This window comes from Hoplias malabaricus, chromosome X2 (assembly GCF_029633855.1).
Source record: "Hoplias malabaricus isolate fHopMal1 chromosome X2, fHopMal1.hap1, whole genome shotgun sequence".
In the NCBI taxonomy this organism is placed as follows: Eukaryota; Metazoa; Chordata; class Actinopteri; order Characiformes; family Erythrinidae; genus Hoplias; species Hoplias malabaricus.
In genome coordinates, this window is record NC_089819.1 from 13,912,901 (window position 1) to 13,932,292 (window position 19,392).

Here is a 19,392-nt window from a genome sequence, read left to right on the forward strand (position 1 = left end):
TAGTCTACCCGGTCAAATCTTTTGGGTCCGTCCTTGATATATCACTCATTTCAGTCTATAGCGACTGCTTCTTTACAGAAGGACTGATGCAGGTAGCTCTTTCTGTATGTAATTTTGAATGACTTGTTTTTTATTTTATGTGAAAATATCCTTGGATTTGTTTCCTTGTTCTCACGTTTCACAAATATTTAATATACTAAATTGCATTTTCTACAGTTCCGCAGTGGCATTCAGTAGAAAGTAGAAAGAGTCAATATGATATTTAATAACTGCTGTAAAATATAAAGAACAAAAGAGCCCACATGTACATTTTTGGTATATCTGATTTAAGCAGGTAAGATACTCAGAAGTGTGAACCGGCCAAGAGAACCAGGAAATTAGACTAGTCAAATTCATGTCTCATTTGTTAATGTTTTCAAAACTGATTCAAATGATATTTTTGAACATGTGGCATAGGTTTGACTAGTCAAACTAGTCAACAATATGACAAGAGTCTGACCATACCAATCTGGTTGCTTGCAAATACACATTTATTCTTAAACTATAGTAGATGTAATATATCAATTCCACATTGGCTGGCAGAGTGAAAAACCTTAGCTAAACAATATGTTCTTAAAAATAGTAAGAAAAATCATTTATGCCAAACTCTTCTGACTGGTTATTTTGTTCTTTAGCTTTTGCATGTTCACTTCAGAAGGTCCAGGTAGTTTGCATTGGCGCAGCTTTCTTAGAATTAATGTAATCTCCTCCCAGTATATGTTTAAAGCTCCAATCAGGAATCAGCATAATATGCAAAACCAAGCTCCCACAGAGGACTCCACACAATAACAATAACGGTAAACATCTCTGATAGTCAACTCTTGCTTTTAGGACAATTCCTGACTGGGGTATAAATAGCTGTGACTATAATGGGGACAATTGATTTTAAGGGAACCCTTCAAGTGAATTGTTACTTTAGCGCTGTTAACATTTTAATGAATCTGTGTGATAAAGAGACTTTTATTTATCAATGCTGTATATAAATGAGTACAGATTTTGAGCACCCTGAATGACATACAAAAAAGTGTACCTTTTTCTCTAAAACTATTTACCAATATGAAAACACACATTGGCATGCTGTTTTTATGTTTTTGATCTATGAACTCAAATATCATTGCGTAAATTCTTTTAAAAGTAAATATTGCCAATGACCTATATTTCTAAATGCATCCATTTTGCATTCTGATTGATTAAGATATCAAGACTATTTATGTTCTACACAATTAAGCTAAATATTTAATTTTTGCAGTCATCTTGAATAATTGTTATTAGGTGATTATGTAGTCATTGTGGCAGGATTTATTGTAGGTGTTTAGTCATGAGGCATCAGAATCATAAGAGAGAATGAATAATAAAAGAGTATAACATGGTGTTATGGTTAAATCAACAAGAGTTTTTCTTCCAAAGATGCACTGCTACACTTTAACACTTTTCTAGAAATTAATCTGAACAGCTTCTGAAGCACCCTGACTCAATCATTATTTAATTTAACCATCATTTAATTTACTTACTTTTCCTATGTAAAGTGTCTATAGAATTCATTAACTGATACTCCTGATCCGTCAAAGCTTCTGATTTACTCAGGCTCCTGATTCACTGAACCGTCTTATTCTTTTATCCTCCTGACCCTCTGCAGCTCTTGAGTCACTGAATTTCCTGATTCCCAGAGGTTCCTGATTTACTAAGGCTCCTGATTCTTTGATGCTTTTGCTGAAGTTGCTGGTTGTCTGAAGCTCCTGATTTAGGCTCTTGATTAATTGAAGCTCCTGATTCACTAAAGCTACTGATTGCCTCAAGAATCTGATTCTCTGATGTACATTACTGACCAAGTCTCTTTATTGCCTCAAGATCCTGATTCTCTCAGACTCGAATTATTACTTGGTCAGTGTGGGAGCATAAGGCTTTAGTGCTTTGGAGACTTTGGTGGACACATTTGGATCCAAAAACAGCATTGGGATGGTATGCTAAGCCTTGTTTTGGATGTTGAGGGAGAGGCATCTAACAAAACCTCTGCTGAGCCTTATGCCAAAAAGAGAAAACATTGACTAAAGCCCAGGAGCTTAACATTAGGGAATACGTGCGGTGGTCTAATCCGAGGACTTAAGCCATCAGTTCATGGGCCAGTCAACACTCAGATGCTAGTCAGAGATACCACAGTACCACAGATTTCTGCAAGGTCATCATTTTTTCTCTCTAATAGCAGTGTACAGATTTTATAGGACCTGGCTTTGCCGTTTATCCCTAATGTGTGAGAGGCTGTGGCTGTAAGGAGACAATACACTGTAAACAGGCGGCTGCGTAGGAGATGCTGTCCCCATCTTGTATTGATTAAGTGACAGTGCCACCATCTGTGATTCAACGCAGCTCTTTTGGAGATTCAATATCTGCACTTTTCACTTTTCAGAAGTTTTCCTGGTGCGCTCACCCACGTGTACCGTAAAACTCAGTTTAAATGCACAAACAGAACTAACTGCCATGCCATACTTCAAAGGGACCGTGTACTTTCTAAATATTATTTCTTTACTCTCGACATATAAACAACTTTAATTTCAAAATATTTATGACATGGTATATAGTATTTTTTTCCTAGATGTTCTCTATTCTGGCTGCAGTTATTCTGTTCTCTCTATTCTGTTATTCCGGCCCTCCGAAAAACACTGGAAAAACTGTGATCTGGCCCTTTTAAGTGCAAGTGTTATTTTTAAGAGTGCTGGGTATCAAATAACACAGAGCAAAAATGGAAATACGGCAGTTAAGAAAAGTCATTAAAGTGACTTTTTGAACCTACTTCTCACATAAGCTTCATAAGGTAAGCCATGTTCTCAGAAATAAATATGATTGTTTGAGACATGCTGTTGTTTATGCATCCTATTTAAAACTTTTTGAGAGCAAATAATATAGGGCAAGGTTTGCTCAGGAAGTTATGCCTACTTAGATACATAACTTCACATGTGTAAGAGATATGATATAGTTTAGAATAATATCATTCAACCTGCTGTTCCCAGATCTTTAGACTCTGTTACTTAAGAATTGATTAAAATTTAAGTTCTACATATTGTGTATAATTATTTTCCCAGTAAAACATTATTGAGAGGCTCAGAAGTAATGTTAGAATGTCTTCTGGGAGCCAAAGTCAGCGTCTGTAAATTCCCAGGCTTTTAAACACTATCCTACTTAACTGAACTCAGAAGTGGCCCATGGGGAAAATCCTGGTCTTTGGTTTCATATGAGGTCTATAAGCTGTATATATCTGATGGATTAGAAATCTGTTGGCACAGTTCCTTTGTCCTCCAAACATCTCTCTTTGTTTGATTACATTTTACAGTCATTGAAGAGATCATTCTGAACTCTAGCTAAAAGCCAAGAAAAATAGCTATTAATAGTATAGGCCAAAATCAAAGATCTGATAAAAGTCACTTATCCATGTATAAAGTACATATGAATTCTTTCTAACATATGTTGTACAAGCTTCATAAGACATTGACAAAATTCGATTCAGCCCACCCTGATATTTTCTGCTGGTAGAGGGGATCTAACAGGCAATTTTTCAGTCACAAGCTGGATCCTCTTACCTGTAGGCCACAGCTGCCCCATTGCACATATATTATTCCCCTTATACTGCCAGAACAGCTCTGACCCATTGATGCTTGGACTTCACCGGACTTCTGAGAGTGTTTTGTAATATCTGGCACTTAGACGTTAACAGCAGATCCTTTGAGTCCTGTAAGTTGCATGGCAGGGCCTCTCTGGATTGGACTTTGTTTTTCCAGCACGTCTCACAAAGGCTCAAATGGATTGAGATCTAGGGAATCTGGAGGCCAGTTCAAGACCTTGAACTCAGTAGCACGGCACATCATCATGCTGAAATAGTCCTCAGCCATTAGTGAATATTTTTGCTATGGAGGGATTTAGCTATTCTTAAAAATATTTAGGTAGGTGGTACACATCAATATAATATCCTCATGAATGACAACACAGCAGAACATTGCCCAGAGAATTGTATTTCTTCTGTAGGCTTGCCTTCTTCCCATAGGGCTATCTCTTTCTCAGATAATTGATGTATACACACCCAGATGTAACACAAACCATGACGTAAACGAAAACGTAATTCATCAGACCAGGCCAACGTCTTCCATGTTCCATGTTATATGTGATAGGGGAGAGGGCTTGCCAGTTGTACTTTCTAGGATTCTACACTCCCATGTCCACTTATAAAGCTTTGCCTCATCAGTATGATGATTGTATTTTCTAATTATGTTGTCTAAAGGGATCATATGTAATTTTATTAGAACTAGTTATATAGTTTGCAGTTTGAATGAGCTGCAGCTGCCTAACTGTGGACTTGGGAAGTCCAGTAAGGAGACCATTGCAGTAGTCCAGCCTGCTAGAGACGAATGCAATAATGAGTTTTTCTGGTTGTGACACATAGCCTTTGAACTTTGATATGTTCTTGAGGTGATAAAAGGCAGATTTTGTTATTGCCTTTATTTGGCCGTTAATGTTCAAATCTGAGTCCAGGATTACGCTAAGATTTCTGACCTGGTTTTTAGGCTTTAGAGATCTGCTGTTAAGCTGAGCAGTGACCTCAAATCTTTGTTCCTTACTGCCAAACACAATCACCTCTCTCTTCTTTTTGTTTAGTTGAAGGAAGCTTCCAGTTATTTACTGATACTAAGCAGTTGCAGAGAGTGTCGATGGGACTATTGTTACCTGGTGACAGAGCTAAATAGATCTGAGTGTCATCTGCATAACTATGATAGGTTATATTATTATTTTTAAGGATTTGTCCAAGTGGTAACGTAAAGATTAAACAGTTGAGTCCCAAGAACGGATCTTTGTGAAACACAGAAGGTCAACAATGTTCGTTTTCATTTATAGTTACCAATAGCAATAAAGTAATTTCTATCCGCTACATACGATCTTAACCAGTTGAGAACTGTTCCTGAAAGCCCCCCCCCCCCCCAAGTTTTCTAGTCTGTCTAAAAAGATCCAGTATCAAATGCAGTACTAAGATTGAGAAGCACTAGCACAAATATTTTACTGCTGTCTGAGATCAGACGGATGTCATTTAGGATCTTTGTGAGGACTGTTTCTGTACTGTGTACACCATGGTACTTTCTGCTTTTCTGCAGCTTATGGTTTCAGAGGTGCCAAACAGTTAATAAGATTCAGAGCTTTGGAGTTAAAGTTCACAAGAGCACTTTCAGGAGAATGAGATATTTTGCACTGTTTTTGACATAGCCTCCATAAACAGCTCCTTTGTGTTCTCAGTACACAGATCTTTTCTTCACACCGACAGACTTAGTTTGAACAGCTAGAGTGGTTTCAATATTAAAAAAGACACAGGATTGGTCAGAAATCCCTAAATCTTTCACAGTTATAGATGAAATATTCAGCACTTTTTTAATTACCAAGTCCAGTGTGTGCCCATGGTTGCAGGTAGGTCCATTCACATACTGGGACAGACCAAAGACATCAAGTAAAGAATAAAATTTGTGGTTTTGTCCGTGTCATTATCTATGTGGACATTAAAGTCTCCTGAAATGACAAAGTGATCAAAGTCAGCTGCAATGGCTGTTAGCAGCTCAGTAAATTCATCAATAAATTCTATAAATCTATAAAGTCTATAAATAGTAAGTATTAAAATCTAAAGTGCATCTTTTAGCACATTACTTAGATACTTAAAAGAGAGGAAGTCACCAAACGCTGCATGCTTGCATTGAAATATATTTTTAAACAGGGCGGCTGTCCCACCACCTTTTCTGTTTTGTCTACATACACTATTAAAACTGTAGTGTGGGGGAGCACTTTCTACCTGTCTGATTACTTGAGATGGCCTCTTCCCTTTCATTGGAAGAAGGTGGGTGGAGCTCTTGTTGACGATGAGAGCGAAGTTGCCTATCTGATGGTTTTGGAGCTTACCTTTTTCTTTGAGGTGTTCTAAGTTATAAAAGAGTTTTGTTTAACAGTTCAACTATCTGGCTGAGCTTATTCAAAGCAGTTTTAAGTAATTCCTTGATTGGTGAGTGTAGTGGGGAAAAGGAGGGTTGTTGGGCCCTTGGGGCAGTAGATGGTAGTGGAGGTGAATCTAGACTGATTTTTCTCTGTACCAGAGGACTACCTGACAGGGAAAGTGACAGCTTTGTCCCTGCACATACCAGCTTCTCCATTTTTGCTGGAAGGTTCAGGTGGGGTGATGGTGAGGTAGAGATGGAGGATGGTGTAGATTGCTCATGCAGTTTCATTGTCTCTGGCAGCTGATACCGTAGAGCATGGCCTTCATCCAGTGATTCTGTACTGTCAGAAAGGGCAGGATGTTGTTCTGGAGTGATAGAGTCCTTGAGTGTTAGTGCAGACTCTGCCTTCTCAGTAGATGGAGGATGTTGTGTCTCTGAACTGACGCCAGAGTCCTTGGCTGTCAACTCTGAGGCGTCTTTGCTACTGGGAACAGAGAATTGGCACATAGAGAAGATAAAGTTCTCTATCAACAGTATGACACCTCCTGATAAAAAGTCTCTCTTTCCAAAAACAGATTAAAATTATCAATAAAAATCAGTCCATTTCCCCTGCAGCTTTTTTTGCAGTCATATGTTTAATGCAAATAGCCTGGAAAACATATTTGTGCTCCTTGCAGGCAGCGGACCACTGATAAATGACTGGATGTTTAGCTCGAGCAGAGTGTTAAAAAGAACATTAAAATCTTTTTTTTTAGTACCGCTGACTCCTCCTTCCTTGTGTCATTCTTACCAACATGGACAATGATCCGTTTCACACGTTGTGTGTTCAGCCAGCAATGTAGGAAGCTTTTCATTCAGTTCAGAAACTGTGATGTAATGGTCACATCGAACTATGTATTTCTGATTTTTCACATCATGAACAGAATCACCTCCAAATACAAGGGTGTTGGCTGTGGCCATGGACTGGGGTCTTATGGCTCTTTTGGGGTGCTTTGAATGGCTGGCCCTTCTTATTTCTCCTGAAGTATGTTCCCTGCCAGTAGGAAGCTCACAGAGGTCTTGCAGTGGTTCTTGTAGTGGAAATAGTATGCACACGTTGCTGTGGCATAAGCACTACATAGTGGAGTCAATGATAATGAATTATTATTTGATTAATAATTAATTATTTAATTCATTTTGATAAGCTCCATAGAGTCATTAAACAACATGTACCATCCCTGTTCAATGATTGTCCCAGGATTCTGAATCATACTTTTGCAATATAAAAGATTATATGTTAACACAAAGTAATATAATTAAGAATAACCAATGTTTTACATAATTCTTAACCTAATATCGCAGAATATGTGGCTATCTTGGTTCTACATAAGTTCATGTAAAAAGGTGATTTAAAACATATGTAAATTAATTGCACCCATTTTGATTGTCCAAATGGAATTAATTTCACACAGTTGTACCCATATACAACTTGTGTTCCATGTAAGAACTCTGGGATGTTTGAGTCTTTTAGAGTTAACAGTCTTTAAAAAGGTGTAAGAGGACATGGAATCAAAGTGGAATATTATCTGAGTCTGTGTGTCTCTCTGCATTCTGCATTTGAGAAGAGTTGCATGACCCTCCAGACCCTATGTCGTAAACTGTCCTTAAAAGAGCCTATGGTGTCAGTTTTATGACTCTCTGACACAGACCTTCAGGCATCAATTTGGAGCCCGTTCTTGCTGAAAAACTTGTCTCAAATTCCAATCTTGGCTTGGTGTGGCTTGGGGATGTCTCTGAAAACCAAAGAAAGTTTGGATATTTAAAATCACATCTCAGAAAGTCAAATTTCTTATTAGAAATTAATACACCTTCATCATACCACACTACATACTAATCTGTTCTGCAAGTGAAGTGACTAGAACTGATTTCCTCCTCTGGCTTTGTGCTATTACCTTAGTGCAGCAGCACTGGCTTTAGCATTGGCTGGATGGGCTGTGCTTGCAGGGGTGGAGGATGAGACTGCACTGCTGAATATAGTACAGTTTTTGGGTTTATTTCCATTGTGGACTCATTGCTATTTTTTCTCATTTCTATCAGCTGTACTTACATTAGGGGCTCCATCCAGATGTTCTGCTGGTCTAGTCCTGTGCGTCTCCACTGCCCGCTGTCCACTGCCAGCACTTCCACTCTCTGATACTCCTTGAACAGTGCAGGAATGCTAGTCCTTAAACTCTGATAACAAGGTCAGAATGTTTTCAAAACAGTCATTCTTTGTAGAAGACTAACAATTTGGCATCATAGTTGCTCAGGAACTCAAAAAGACATTCTGTAGATTTCTTCTTTGGTAGTCAGCGGACTTTACTGATTCAGTCACTGAAAATCCAAGAATGTTTCTCAGGGTAAAATCTAAATAAAATGTAGTAAATAAAAGTTATAATTGCACTGTACTTTCACTGTCCTCGCCTGAGTAAAATAGAAAAATAAAAAACAGATAAAAACAGAGCAACAGCCTGTATAACCTCCAGGTGTGGCGTAGTCAGAAAATCTCATATCTTACTGAAATTCTTAAGATTGTAATGTAGTGGAGGTTGGACAGGTATGCTGATCACCTTCAAGATTATGGATTATTCAAATATTTTTGATCAAGGAACCTATGGTTCTCCCCTTTGCCCTAGATCTAGAACTAAGCTCTGATGCTGATGCTGACTCAGACTCACTCAGAGAGGCTCGGAAAAGAAAGCTCCAAAAAGACACAACGAAGAAGAACAAGGACCCATCTGAGAACTGAACCGAGGATGCTTGGATCAGTTCTAGATTTTAGCTCACAGAGATGTAAGCCTTTTAAGAAATAACTCTGTCAGTGTCAGTCACAACTTATTATTGCTTGTTTTGTTTCTTTTATTGCCCAGTAAAACATCTTACTAATGGCTGATCAAAGCAGGTGAAACTTATTTCTGGCCAGAATAAGGAATCATCCCTGTGATTAGTAAATAGATAAGATAGAAGTTCACGGACTTCATTCTGAAACTGATTGACGAGGCAAATCAAGAGCTGCTGGCTCCAATGGAAATGCCCAGTGAGAACAAAAAAGCAACCCAGACTACGTCACTCCGGCTCCAGAGAATGCCACAAAATTGACCTACTCATCCTGGAGGGAATCCCTCCTTGAGAAACACCATTCTCATCCATACCCACGGCAGTGCAGGACAGAGCCAAGGTCTGAGTGCTCTGCATTAACTAACAGATTCTTCTTCTCATGCCTTGAATTTGTGAAACAATGTGAATAGTGAAGTCGGTCTAAAGTGGGAAGTTACCCACGATTAGAGGCTCAAACAGGACTCAAAATGTCCCAGCTTTTTTAAGACTGGCAGTGGGGGGTGTTTGCCCTTCAGTGTCTGAACTGAAGTGGTTCCATTTTGCCAAACCAGTGAACCTACTCCAAGTGGAGGAGTTAAGTAAATAGGTATCAGCACCGACCCAACACTGGAAACACCAGGAACCCTGTGGCTGACTTGTGCTATTGCAACTGAAATCAATTTATGGTGCCCCCTTTCTCATGACTTGCGCTACGGCATTTAAAGTTTCTCTGGTGCACCCTTGTGTATGATTTGTGTAATTACAAGTTGATTAAAAGCAGTTGTCTTTCATATTTTACCTTGTGTATCACCATCCGTCGCTACACACAGCTAATTCATTAAGTCACGATAAACTATTCAAAAGGTGATGACGCAGTCAGCACATACAGTATTGCTGTAAATTTTTTTTATTTACTGAAAAACTTATTTTTCTTTGTTACTTCAGTAATCTAAGGTGACAACACTCACATTCCATAGTGCACAGGCTTATGGCCACTAGGTACTTTAAATCAGTGTTCTCAGTAGTAAGCTCAACTATAGATGAACTCTCTGCTTATCCAGTAATTGTCACTAAGGCAAAGAGTATTGAAAGTATTTGCATGGGTAACTACCCCTGAAAATTTCCTTTGGTAAAAATAACTTTTCCCTAGCTAACAGACACTTTTAAAGTAAGGCGAACACTAATACCAGCTTACATATTGGATCAAAACCAATAAAGGATTATTCCCATATGAAATGATCCCAGAATGGCATCAACCCTGAGTGTATGAATGAATGTCTCCACTGACCTTACTGTCTACATTCATCTCTTTATTCTTGGTCTGCTGCTTTCAGAAGGAAAATATCAAACCAAAAGGGGGGATTGTAGTGCAGCATGATGAATGTGCATTAATTTCTAGTAAAAGAAATTTGACTTTTTGGGACTAAATCTGCTGAAAGTTATCAGTGACCTCTCTTCACTCTTAGTCACTCATGTCACCCACAACCCAAATGGGAATCTGAGGATTCAGTGTCCTCTCACACTTAAATCTTAAAGACTGTTAAAACTAAAAGAATCAAACATTCCTTAATTCCTAAGTTCTTACATGGTAAATAAGTTTCATATGGCTACAACTGTGTGAAGTTAATTCCATTTAGACAATCAAAACGGGTGGAATTAATTTACATGTGTTTAAAATCATCGTTTTAAATGAACTTATGTAGGAACCAAGGTCACCACATACTGTTTGTGTTATGTGGTTAAGAGTGATGTAAAACATGGTTTTGTCTGAATGATATTACTTTGTGTTAAAATGTAGGCGCTTGTCTTATTTTAAAAAAATGTTAGTGACTATAAACTGAAGAGTTCATGAGTCCCATTACTTTTTTCTTTTTAAAATTGTGTCTCTATGTGTCTATTTTCATCAGGTAAAATTTGGAGTTGATACCTCATACTGATTTGAAGTTATTCAAGCTGGAGCAGACAGTGGACAGATGACCTCTCCAAGTGTCTCTTTAGACCCCAAGCTCTCCATAAGGAAAATAATTACTTTTACTGCAAAAATACAGTGTATATATCTTGTCTAGACCTAATGTCAACATCTTAGGGTTTTTCTTTACTTTCTATGAGAAACTCGTCACCTGTCCCTCACCAAGTGGCCATTTACCCATTTGGTGTGGCCATTTACACACCAAACAGTAAAAAACATTAGTTATGGTGTGTTTTATTCTAATATACTGAGTTTATTTCTAATGTTTACACTTGTTTCTCACCGAGTACAGTGTTCCTTTAAATGACTGATGTGTTAAAAGACAAGAGCTGCACTCTGATTGGCTGTAGAGCAAGGCAACCTCCCCCACACCCCTGCTACATTTAAATGTCCTCAGTGGGGAAATTTTATTAGTAAAATACATCTAAGCTTTGAAACATTTTTATTGACTTGATTATTGTTTGTGGAGCTTGTGGCTGCCAAACAGAACTGTTTGAGGCTCTGTCGCGGTGTCTGGGTCTGTTAGGTGCTGAAAACTTATGTGCTGTGCTGTGTGTTTGTCCCTCCTCCTTGGATGCGCGTTGCCATTACTCTGCCACTGATTGGTCTACAGACTTGATTGACATGTCATTGGAAAGCTGAGCGCCTAAGCTACATCAGTATGGCAGTGTGACATGGGTCCACAGGTATCATATTTAAAAAAAAATTTGAAAATGTGTACTATTTTTTGGGGATTTTTTTTCGGCCAGTACTCTTGACACAAACATGAGGATTACTCATGAAAAGTTTGATGGAGAGACTCAGATTTAGTCTTGTTTTTAAGGGGACTATCTAAGGTAAGAGCTGTTGTGCTAACTTTGTGTGTGAGCCACTTGTGGGCTCTTCAGGCTTCGAGAAGCAGCGGTTTTGTCATTGATGAGGAAGAAATCTGAAGTTTGGATATCTTATTTTGGCTTTAATTCCTTAGTCCTAAATCAATGGAAATCAGTGACTTTAAGCTTTAATTTGGTACAATAACTGTCAACATTGGACCTGTAGTACTTGAGATGTACTGACAGATATAACAATGAGTATATATATATATATATTGCAAAAGCATGATTCAAAATGACATTCACTCATTTTGTTTGCAAACAAAAAATGGTCTATACACCAAGGTTGCGAGCCAGTTATTTAGATTTGAGGGCTCTTAAGTCCAGATATGCAGCCAATCTGTGTCTCTCATTGCTGTTGCCAAATCTTATCTGTTTTATCTTTATTCAACTGCTGAAAGTTGTGTCCCATCCAGTTAGTGATGTGTTCAAGACACTTACACAATGAGTTAACTGGACCAGTGTCATTTGGGGACAGACCTAATAAATCATCTACATAGCTGTAATAAGACAGCCTATAGGCTTGTAGACCCGTAGCCAAGAGGAAGCGTGTATAAATTAAATAGAAGTGTACCAAGAATAAAACCCTGGGGGACAACACAGGTCAGTGGCATGGTCTCAGAAATATTATTTTCTATTTCTACAAAGTAGTTCCTGCTTTCCAGGTATGAAACAAACCACTTTAAGAATTTCCTGAGAATCCAACCCTGTTTGCAAATCTGTCTATAAGAATTTTATGGTCAATGGTATGAAAGACAGCACTGAGATCAAATGTCATTAATGACCTTAATTAGAACTTTGTCAGTGCTGTGATTAGCCCAAATCCTGGACTGGAATTTGTCTCTAAAACAAGAACCTCCCATCAAGGCATGAAAATCCAGTGTAACTGCAGCTTAAGATATTTTACACAGACAGTTTTATGCTCTACTTCATGAAATAATTTTAGCTCCAGTATTAACCCACCCTAAAGTGTTTTCAGTCTGCAGTGGAGGACTCTATGATGCTGAAAGGGCAGCGGTGTCATTGTCTGCTATATAACTCTGTCCTCTGCCTGTGCGTCCCTAGGTGTGGGACTAGCTACAGTGGTCATTTCCTATGTGTTGGCAACCTACTATAACGTTCTGATGACCTGGGCTCTGTACTACCTTTTCAACTCTTTTGGCTCCAATTTGCCCTGGCAGTCCTGCAATAATACCTGGAACAAGCTCAGTAACTGCTCCACCGGCTTTGCTGGCAACTCCACCCACCTTCAGTCTGCCAGTCAGCAGTTCTTCGAGTGAGTACCAGGTGTATAAATTTAATTCATATGTTGGAAAATGTATGAAATGCTTGTAAAAACATAATGCCGTGATTCATAAATGTTGTTTAATTACAAAACACATTTTGTTTTTATTTATTTATTAATTTATTTTGTAAATTTATTCATTTATTTTGTAAAAGCTCATTTTAAATTTGATTCTTGCACCATGTTCTACAAAAGTTGGAACACCTAATAATCATATGGGGATGGAATAAAAATATTTCAGTTATATATAAATAAACATTCTCATTATCTTGAGTCTTAATCTGTGCAAAAATGGCAGGCCTTTCTTGAGTAGGTATTTCCTGCATGCTTCTTTTATGCAGAAGCATCAACTTTTTAAAGATGTTTTCAGGACCTTTAACAATATTTCTAGACTAAAACTGTCTTTCTAACAACTTTTTTGGTCTTATCTAGAGCACCTAAAAATTCTAGTAATGTTACAGAAAATGAATTAAATGAAGAGTTTTTTCCAAGAACACTCCTTTTTTGGAATTAGGTTTGTAGGTTTATGTTACACTTTTTCCCTGTTTCTGCTCTGTTTTTGTTTTGGTTCCTGTCTCCTCTCTTAGCTCCGCCTTAGCACTGTCCTGTCATTAGTGTTCCCACCTGTGCCTCCTTTGTGGTCCTGCCCTCTTGTTATCCTTCCCAGGTGTTTCTTGTCTGTGCTCCATATATACCCCTTTGGTTTCAGCGCTCCCTTGTCTGATGTTGTGTGTTTATAGATGTATGCTTTTGTGTCTGAGTGTTTTTGTATGTCTATACTAGTTCATGGTTGTTTCCTGTTTGTTTGTGTTTAGTTGTAGTTAATATTTGAAGCTCGTGTATTTTCTGTTTGTACTTTTGTTTTGTAAATAAACATTCCTTGTGTTTATGTCCACCTCTTTGTCTTCCCTTCAATTGTGATAATTCAATTGTTTGAAACAAGATTAATAGGATAATCTCAGACTAACTTTAATACACAAAACTGGAACTTATGTGTGATGTTTTTTAGCCATAAGCTACTGCAGATGACCAGTGGTATTGAGGAGGCTGGAGGTGTCCGCTGGGAGTTGTTTGGCCTCCTGGCTTTGGCCTGGCTTATCATTTACTTCTGCATATTCAAAGGAGTCAAATCCACAGGAAAGGTCAGTTTTCCTACGTAGCATTCTTTGGAAAATTAGACATTAGGGACCAATGAACCAAGCAGGAAGATTTGCAAGACAAATGAATGTTTTTGTCAGACAAATTTTTGAAAGTGTGTCAGGTGTAATGTGTGTCAGGAAGAGAGTGACTTTTTAAGGGGTAGATGAGGTGGAGGTGAGTTAAATCTGTGTTGTCATAGGATCTCCTCAGAATGAGGACCTCTGGTGTGCAGGGTAGGAGATGCTTGTGGTAATAATACTATATGGTATATCAGTCATTTAATAGTTTTAATTTGTATAAAAAACAAATTAAACCTTTAGAACACAAGATGTTTCTTACTACTGTAATGTTGTAAAGATTCAAACTAAAACTTCTAAAACTTCTCTTTGCAGGTTGTGTATTTCACTGCTACGTTTCCTTACTTCATGTTATTTGCATTACTGATCAACAATGTCCAGCTGCCAGGAGCAAAAGATGGCATCCTCTTCTTCCTCATGCCAAAATGGAGCAAGCTGCTTGAAGTGCAGGTGAGATAACATGGTGCAGTGATTGATGAATTTGTTTTGGTACTTTATTAAACTCTGTAATTTTGATCTGGAGCCATGAGGCTGATAGAATAGTGGTCTGTCAACAAAAAGAACCATTCCAGTACTTTTTAAACCATTGTTAATTATTACAGGCTACACCACACCTACATACACCTTTCATAACAACTGATATAAACCTCCATTAAAAATTATAAAGGTATATTCCAACAAATGTTCATTCATTATCTGTGACCGCTTATCCAGTTCAGGGTCGTGGTGGGTCCAGAGCCTACCTGGAATCATCGGGCGCAAGGCGGGAATACACCCTGGAGGGGGCGCCAGTCCTTCACAGGGCAACACAGACACACACTTTTAGTCACCAATCCACCATGTGTTTTTGGACTGTGGGAGGAAACCAGAGCACCTGGAGGAAACCCACGCGGACACAGGGAGAACACACCAACTCCTCACAGACAGTCAACCGCAGTGGGAATCGAACCCACAACCTCTAGGTTCCTGGGGCTGTGTGACTGCGACGCCACCGTGCCGCCCCTCCAACAAATGTTACATGTCATAAAAGCTTTGGTAAAAGTCAGTTTTATCAAACCCAGGGCAGCTAGTTTGTGCCATCTATTCTGATCAACAGTGGAAAATAGGCGTCTTACCAGATCATTGAGAAATGTTCTTCATTATGTGAGTTTCAGTCTGCCTTGGTTGTCCCATTGATGGAATCTATTTCATGACAGTTTTTGAGTGTCTGAGATCAAGAACATGTAAAATGTGAACACAGTTTCTTGTCAGTTTCACTGTTATACATGGCTGTCCTTATAGGGCAATGCTGTAATAGAGGTGAAAATACATGTGCGTTTTAATGGGATTTAATAGAGATTGTTAAGAAAACGGATGTAGTTTTATGTCCCATGTCATGAAAAGCTTATGTAGTGGACATATAACTTTTTAAAGCATACCTTACCATAAAATGATATCAAGGAATTCTGTAAGATTCACTCCTCAGACACTTAACAGTTTAACATATGAAATTACAATTTAACAGTACAAACTTGAGCATGCTTTCGTTAAATCTTTTCTACCCAAGATGTTATTATAATTAACCAGGAAATGTAGTCATGTCTCCTACATTACAATCTCACCTACCTTCTTTTTAAGGTTTGGGTGAATGCAGCTGCACAGATATTCAACTCCATTGGAATTGCTTTTGGTTCCATGATATCTATGGCCAGCTACAACAAGTACAACAACAACATACTCAGGTGAGGAATTTCAGAATGATTCCCAAAAACCTTTCCCAAAATGGTCTTGGTTTAAATGTATGGTTTGATTAAACCAAAATTTAAATTTGTCTGGAACTACTTAAAGATTTCTATACAGGTTCTGGTTCATTTGTTGTGTTTCGTTATAGAGACACGTTTGTCGTCTCTCTGGCTAACTCTGCTACAAGTATCCTTGCTGGCTTTGTGATCTTCTCTGCCATTGGCTACATGGCACACATTCATAACCTGCCTGTGGATGACATAGCAACTGATGGTAAAGCAATATTTCCTATTCCTTTTTTTCTCCTAATGACATGGGCTCTTGGTCAATTCTACTTTTGATGTTGTAGCTATGAGGCATCAGTGATTTTCCATTTAAGCATGAATGATCCACCACTCAAATATTACCTGCCTTGCGGAGACACTGACAACTGAGAAATAATTTAAAATGTGGCTAAAAAAAAGTGTGCAGTGCAGTAGGTGTGCTTCAGTCTGTAATTGTAAACCAGTGAAGTGCACCTGCACCAGTGGAGCTGATTAACTGGACAATGAGTGTAGAGGCCATTTTAATGTTATGGCTGATCTGTGTAGTGCTATAAGAAGTATTAGAATTAATTAAACAGTTTCATACAGCACTTTATATGATATAGCTTCTTAGTGTTACTTTACAGCTTTGTATATGGATGTTATGCAGTAGTCTGATTTCCAGAGGCTTTTCTATAGCACTGAGCTTTTATGAATAGAGGCATTCTGCCAACATTGCTAACAAAGAAAGAGGGTGAGAAATTCTAGCTGCACATTTTTTGATATATCCTGATGAAATGTGCCTCACTAAAAAGACCTCATTGCCAGAAACACAACAAAGTGATTATAGAACACTGAGCAGGTGTGGGCGAGTTTGGCAGGTTCAGAGACGTACAGAGAAAGATGTTTATTCACTAAAAGAATGTATTTTTGTCCTTGAGACCTGATCTTTCTCCTCCTTTTCCTCTCTTATCTTAGCCAAAAAGGACTGTACACTACCTTATATTACATATTCATAGCCATAAACCAGTCCACTCAACAATGCAATAGGTTCTTGTATAAGTTTCATTTAACTCAAGACTTTCTGGGTTTGTGATTGTGATGTTTCATGACATGTAGTCGAATCATATGCAAATCCCAGTCTCACAAGCCTCTTTGTCCTCTTCCAGATAGTTATAACCCTACCAGTTTTATGATTTATCCTAACAAAAATTGGAGAGCTGGAAAGAAAGTCCAAGATTTAAAACATACAGATTCTGGACAGTCTTGGGAAATTCTGTGATTTTCATAATAGCGCACATTTCTGGGTTCTGCAATTTTGTAGCAGTGTTTCAAAACACACTTGCATCTTTCTTCCTGTTTAACATTTGTGACAGTTAGACTGTGGAGCATGTATTCTATGACGTGATGGAGATCTATCCAGTTTGTTTGAGCTATGACTAAGAAATAATTTATATTGAACTACAAAGCATTTTATTGTTCTATTATCACCAGTAAACAATAAGACATAATGGGTGAGTGATTCAGGTCTGTTTTGCTGTGTTTTTTTTTATATATAACTATTGTGCTGTCACTTCCTGATGGTCTTCTTTTGTTTCAGACCTGTTGATAACTGAATTTTTAAGTGTGGAAGAAGTACTGAATGTCCGGTGTCAAACTGCTGTGGAGTTGTATTTCTGTTTGAATGGGTGTACTTTGATATCACTTTACTGTGTTTAACTGGAGATTGTGAAGGAGGTTGTAAACAGAGATGGTTGCCTGTTGTTTTGGCACCTGTGAGCTAGTGCTGGTGTGTGTTCACATGTCCTGTTAATTTGTGTGTGTGTGTGTGTGTGTGTGTGTATTCAGGTCCTGGTCTGGTGTTTGTTGTATATCCAGAGGCATTCTCCACTATGCCTATTTCACAACTTTGGGCTCCTCTTTTTTTCTTCATGCTGCTCTGCCTTGGCCTGGACAGTGAGGTATAGCAGAAACACACATACACTTTTTTTCACACTAAACCTTGCGGAATAACTGCAGAAATGAATTCTGCATAAATTGTGAAAAAGGTAATCTGTTTAAACCTGTTGCTGCTCTAATTGGTGTTAAACAAAATAAATAAATCAATTAAATATCTCAGCACATGTTAAGGCCTTGTGGTGCAAATATGGTCTCAGCAGTAAGTAATAATTGTCCATTAATCACATATGCACACACATAGTTCCTGCTGCACAGTTTAAAAATTCACCAGAATGGAGATTAGTGACAGTTTAGTACAAATTGTAATGTTTATTTCTGCTGGTATTAGGTACAATGACCCAGGTATGCACTGTCAGTGAGGAAAAAAAAAAGAAAGTATAGGACACTTGGAACCTTTGTTTACAAAATGTGTGATGAAATTTTCTTAACTGTTACTACTGTAAACAGTTATTTTTCCATATATATTTCAGGATGTTTAAATCTATCTAGTGTAGTAGTGTTTAATAGACTGGACTGCATCAAGTGACAAACATTTAGTACATAGTATCTTGCAATGTCTGAAAAGAAAATATAAAATATATTTAAAATATAAGGAAATTAGTTAAACACTAGAACCCTTCTGTTTTAGAAAAAAGAGATAATGAGATCAAGACACTGTTTTTCTGGATGAAATCTTAATGAGATAACCTGTAACTGTTAAAGGGTTAATACGGTAACTGAGTAAAGAGTAATTCAGAAAGATATGGCATGCTTTTGGTTCACTGTAGAGATTCGAATCAGTTTCATCGTGTCAACAACAGAAGCCGTTTATTACTAAACCACCAAGGAACCAGTTTGTTTTCTGAGTTTTCCCTCGTGTTCTCTAAATGGAAAAGAAGGAGGCAGACAATACATTTAAAAAAAACAATTCAGTTTTTAATGTGTTTACATTGCCTGTTTCAAGCTAGTGCCACAGGGAAATAATTCTAGACTTGTTTAGAATATGTTTTTGCCACCCTAGCATGTCATGAAGAATGAAGGCTTTCGTGACAGCAAAAGGAGGCCCTTTTCTAGTAGTACTATAGTGTTCCTAATAATGTGCTTAGTGAGTGTATACCATTTTTGGTGTATAACAAATGCATTGAAAGGGTCCTTTGAATGTGCGTGTTGAATGTACGAATGTGTGCTTCCATATTAATTACATACGTACATAAAAAGAGTCAAAGAAACAAAATTGATCTAATTAGAACATAAATCTAAAGTGTTAATGCATCAACATACACAGCAGACATCTTTAGATTCAAAAAGAGTAAAAGACTTTGAGACAGGTTTGTTTAATCTGTGATTGTGCGTACAGTTTGCGATGGTAGAGGTGGCAGTGACGTGCATCATGGATGGGTTCGGGGTGAAGGTTCTGCGTGTGTTTAAGAGGAAGGAGCTGCTGGTGCTGGCCGTGTGCGCTGTGGGATTCCTGCTGGGTATTCCACACATCACCAGGGTAAACAAACTTTTATATCTTTGTGTAAAACATCAAC

At 38.0% G+C, this 19,392-nt stretch overlaps 1 protein-coding gene across 1 annotated transcript in view; it reads left to right on the plus strand.

Annotated features, from left to right (window-relative positions):
- The window catches only part of LOC136676476 (sodium- and chloride-dependent GABA transporter ine-like), a 35,250-nt gene that overhangs the window by 11,030 nt on the left and 4,828 nt on the right, over nucleotides 1-19,392 (plus strand). The window contains exons 3-9 of the mRNA XM_066653534.1: nucleotides 12,738-12,948; nucleotides 13,967-14,099; nucleotides 14,490-14,624; nucleotides 15,792-15,895; nucleotides 16,045-16,169; nucleotides 17,768-17,880; nucleotides 19,215-19,355. Coding sequence (XP_066509631.1) covers nucleotides 12,738-12,948; nucleotides 13,967-14,099; nucleotides 14,490-14,624; nucleotides 15,792-15,895; nucleotides 16,045-16,169; nucleotides 17,768-17,880; nucleotides 19,215-19,355 — 962 coding nt within the window. The remainder of the gene's footprint in view (nucleotides 1-12,737; nucleotides 12,949-13,966; nucleotides 14,100-14,489; nucleotides 14,625-15,791; nucleotides 15,896-16,044; nucleotides 16,170-17,767; nucleotides 17,881-19,214; nucleotides 19,356-19,392) is intronic.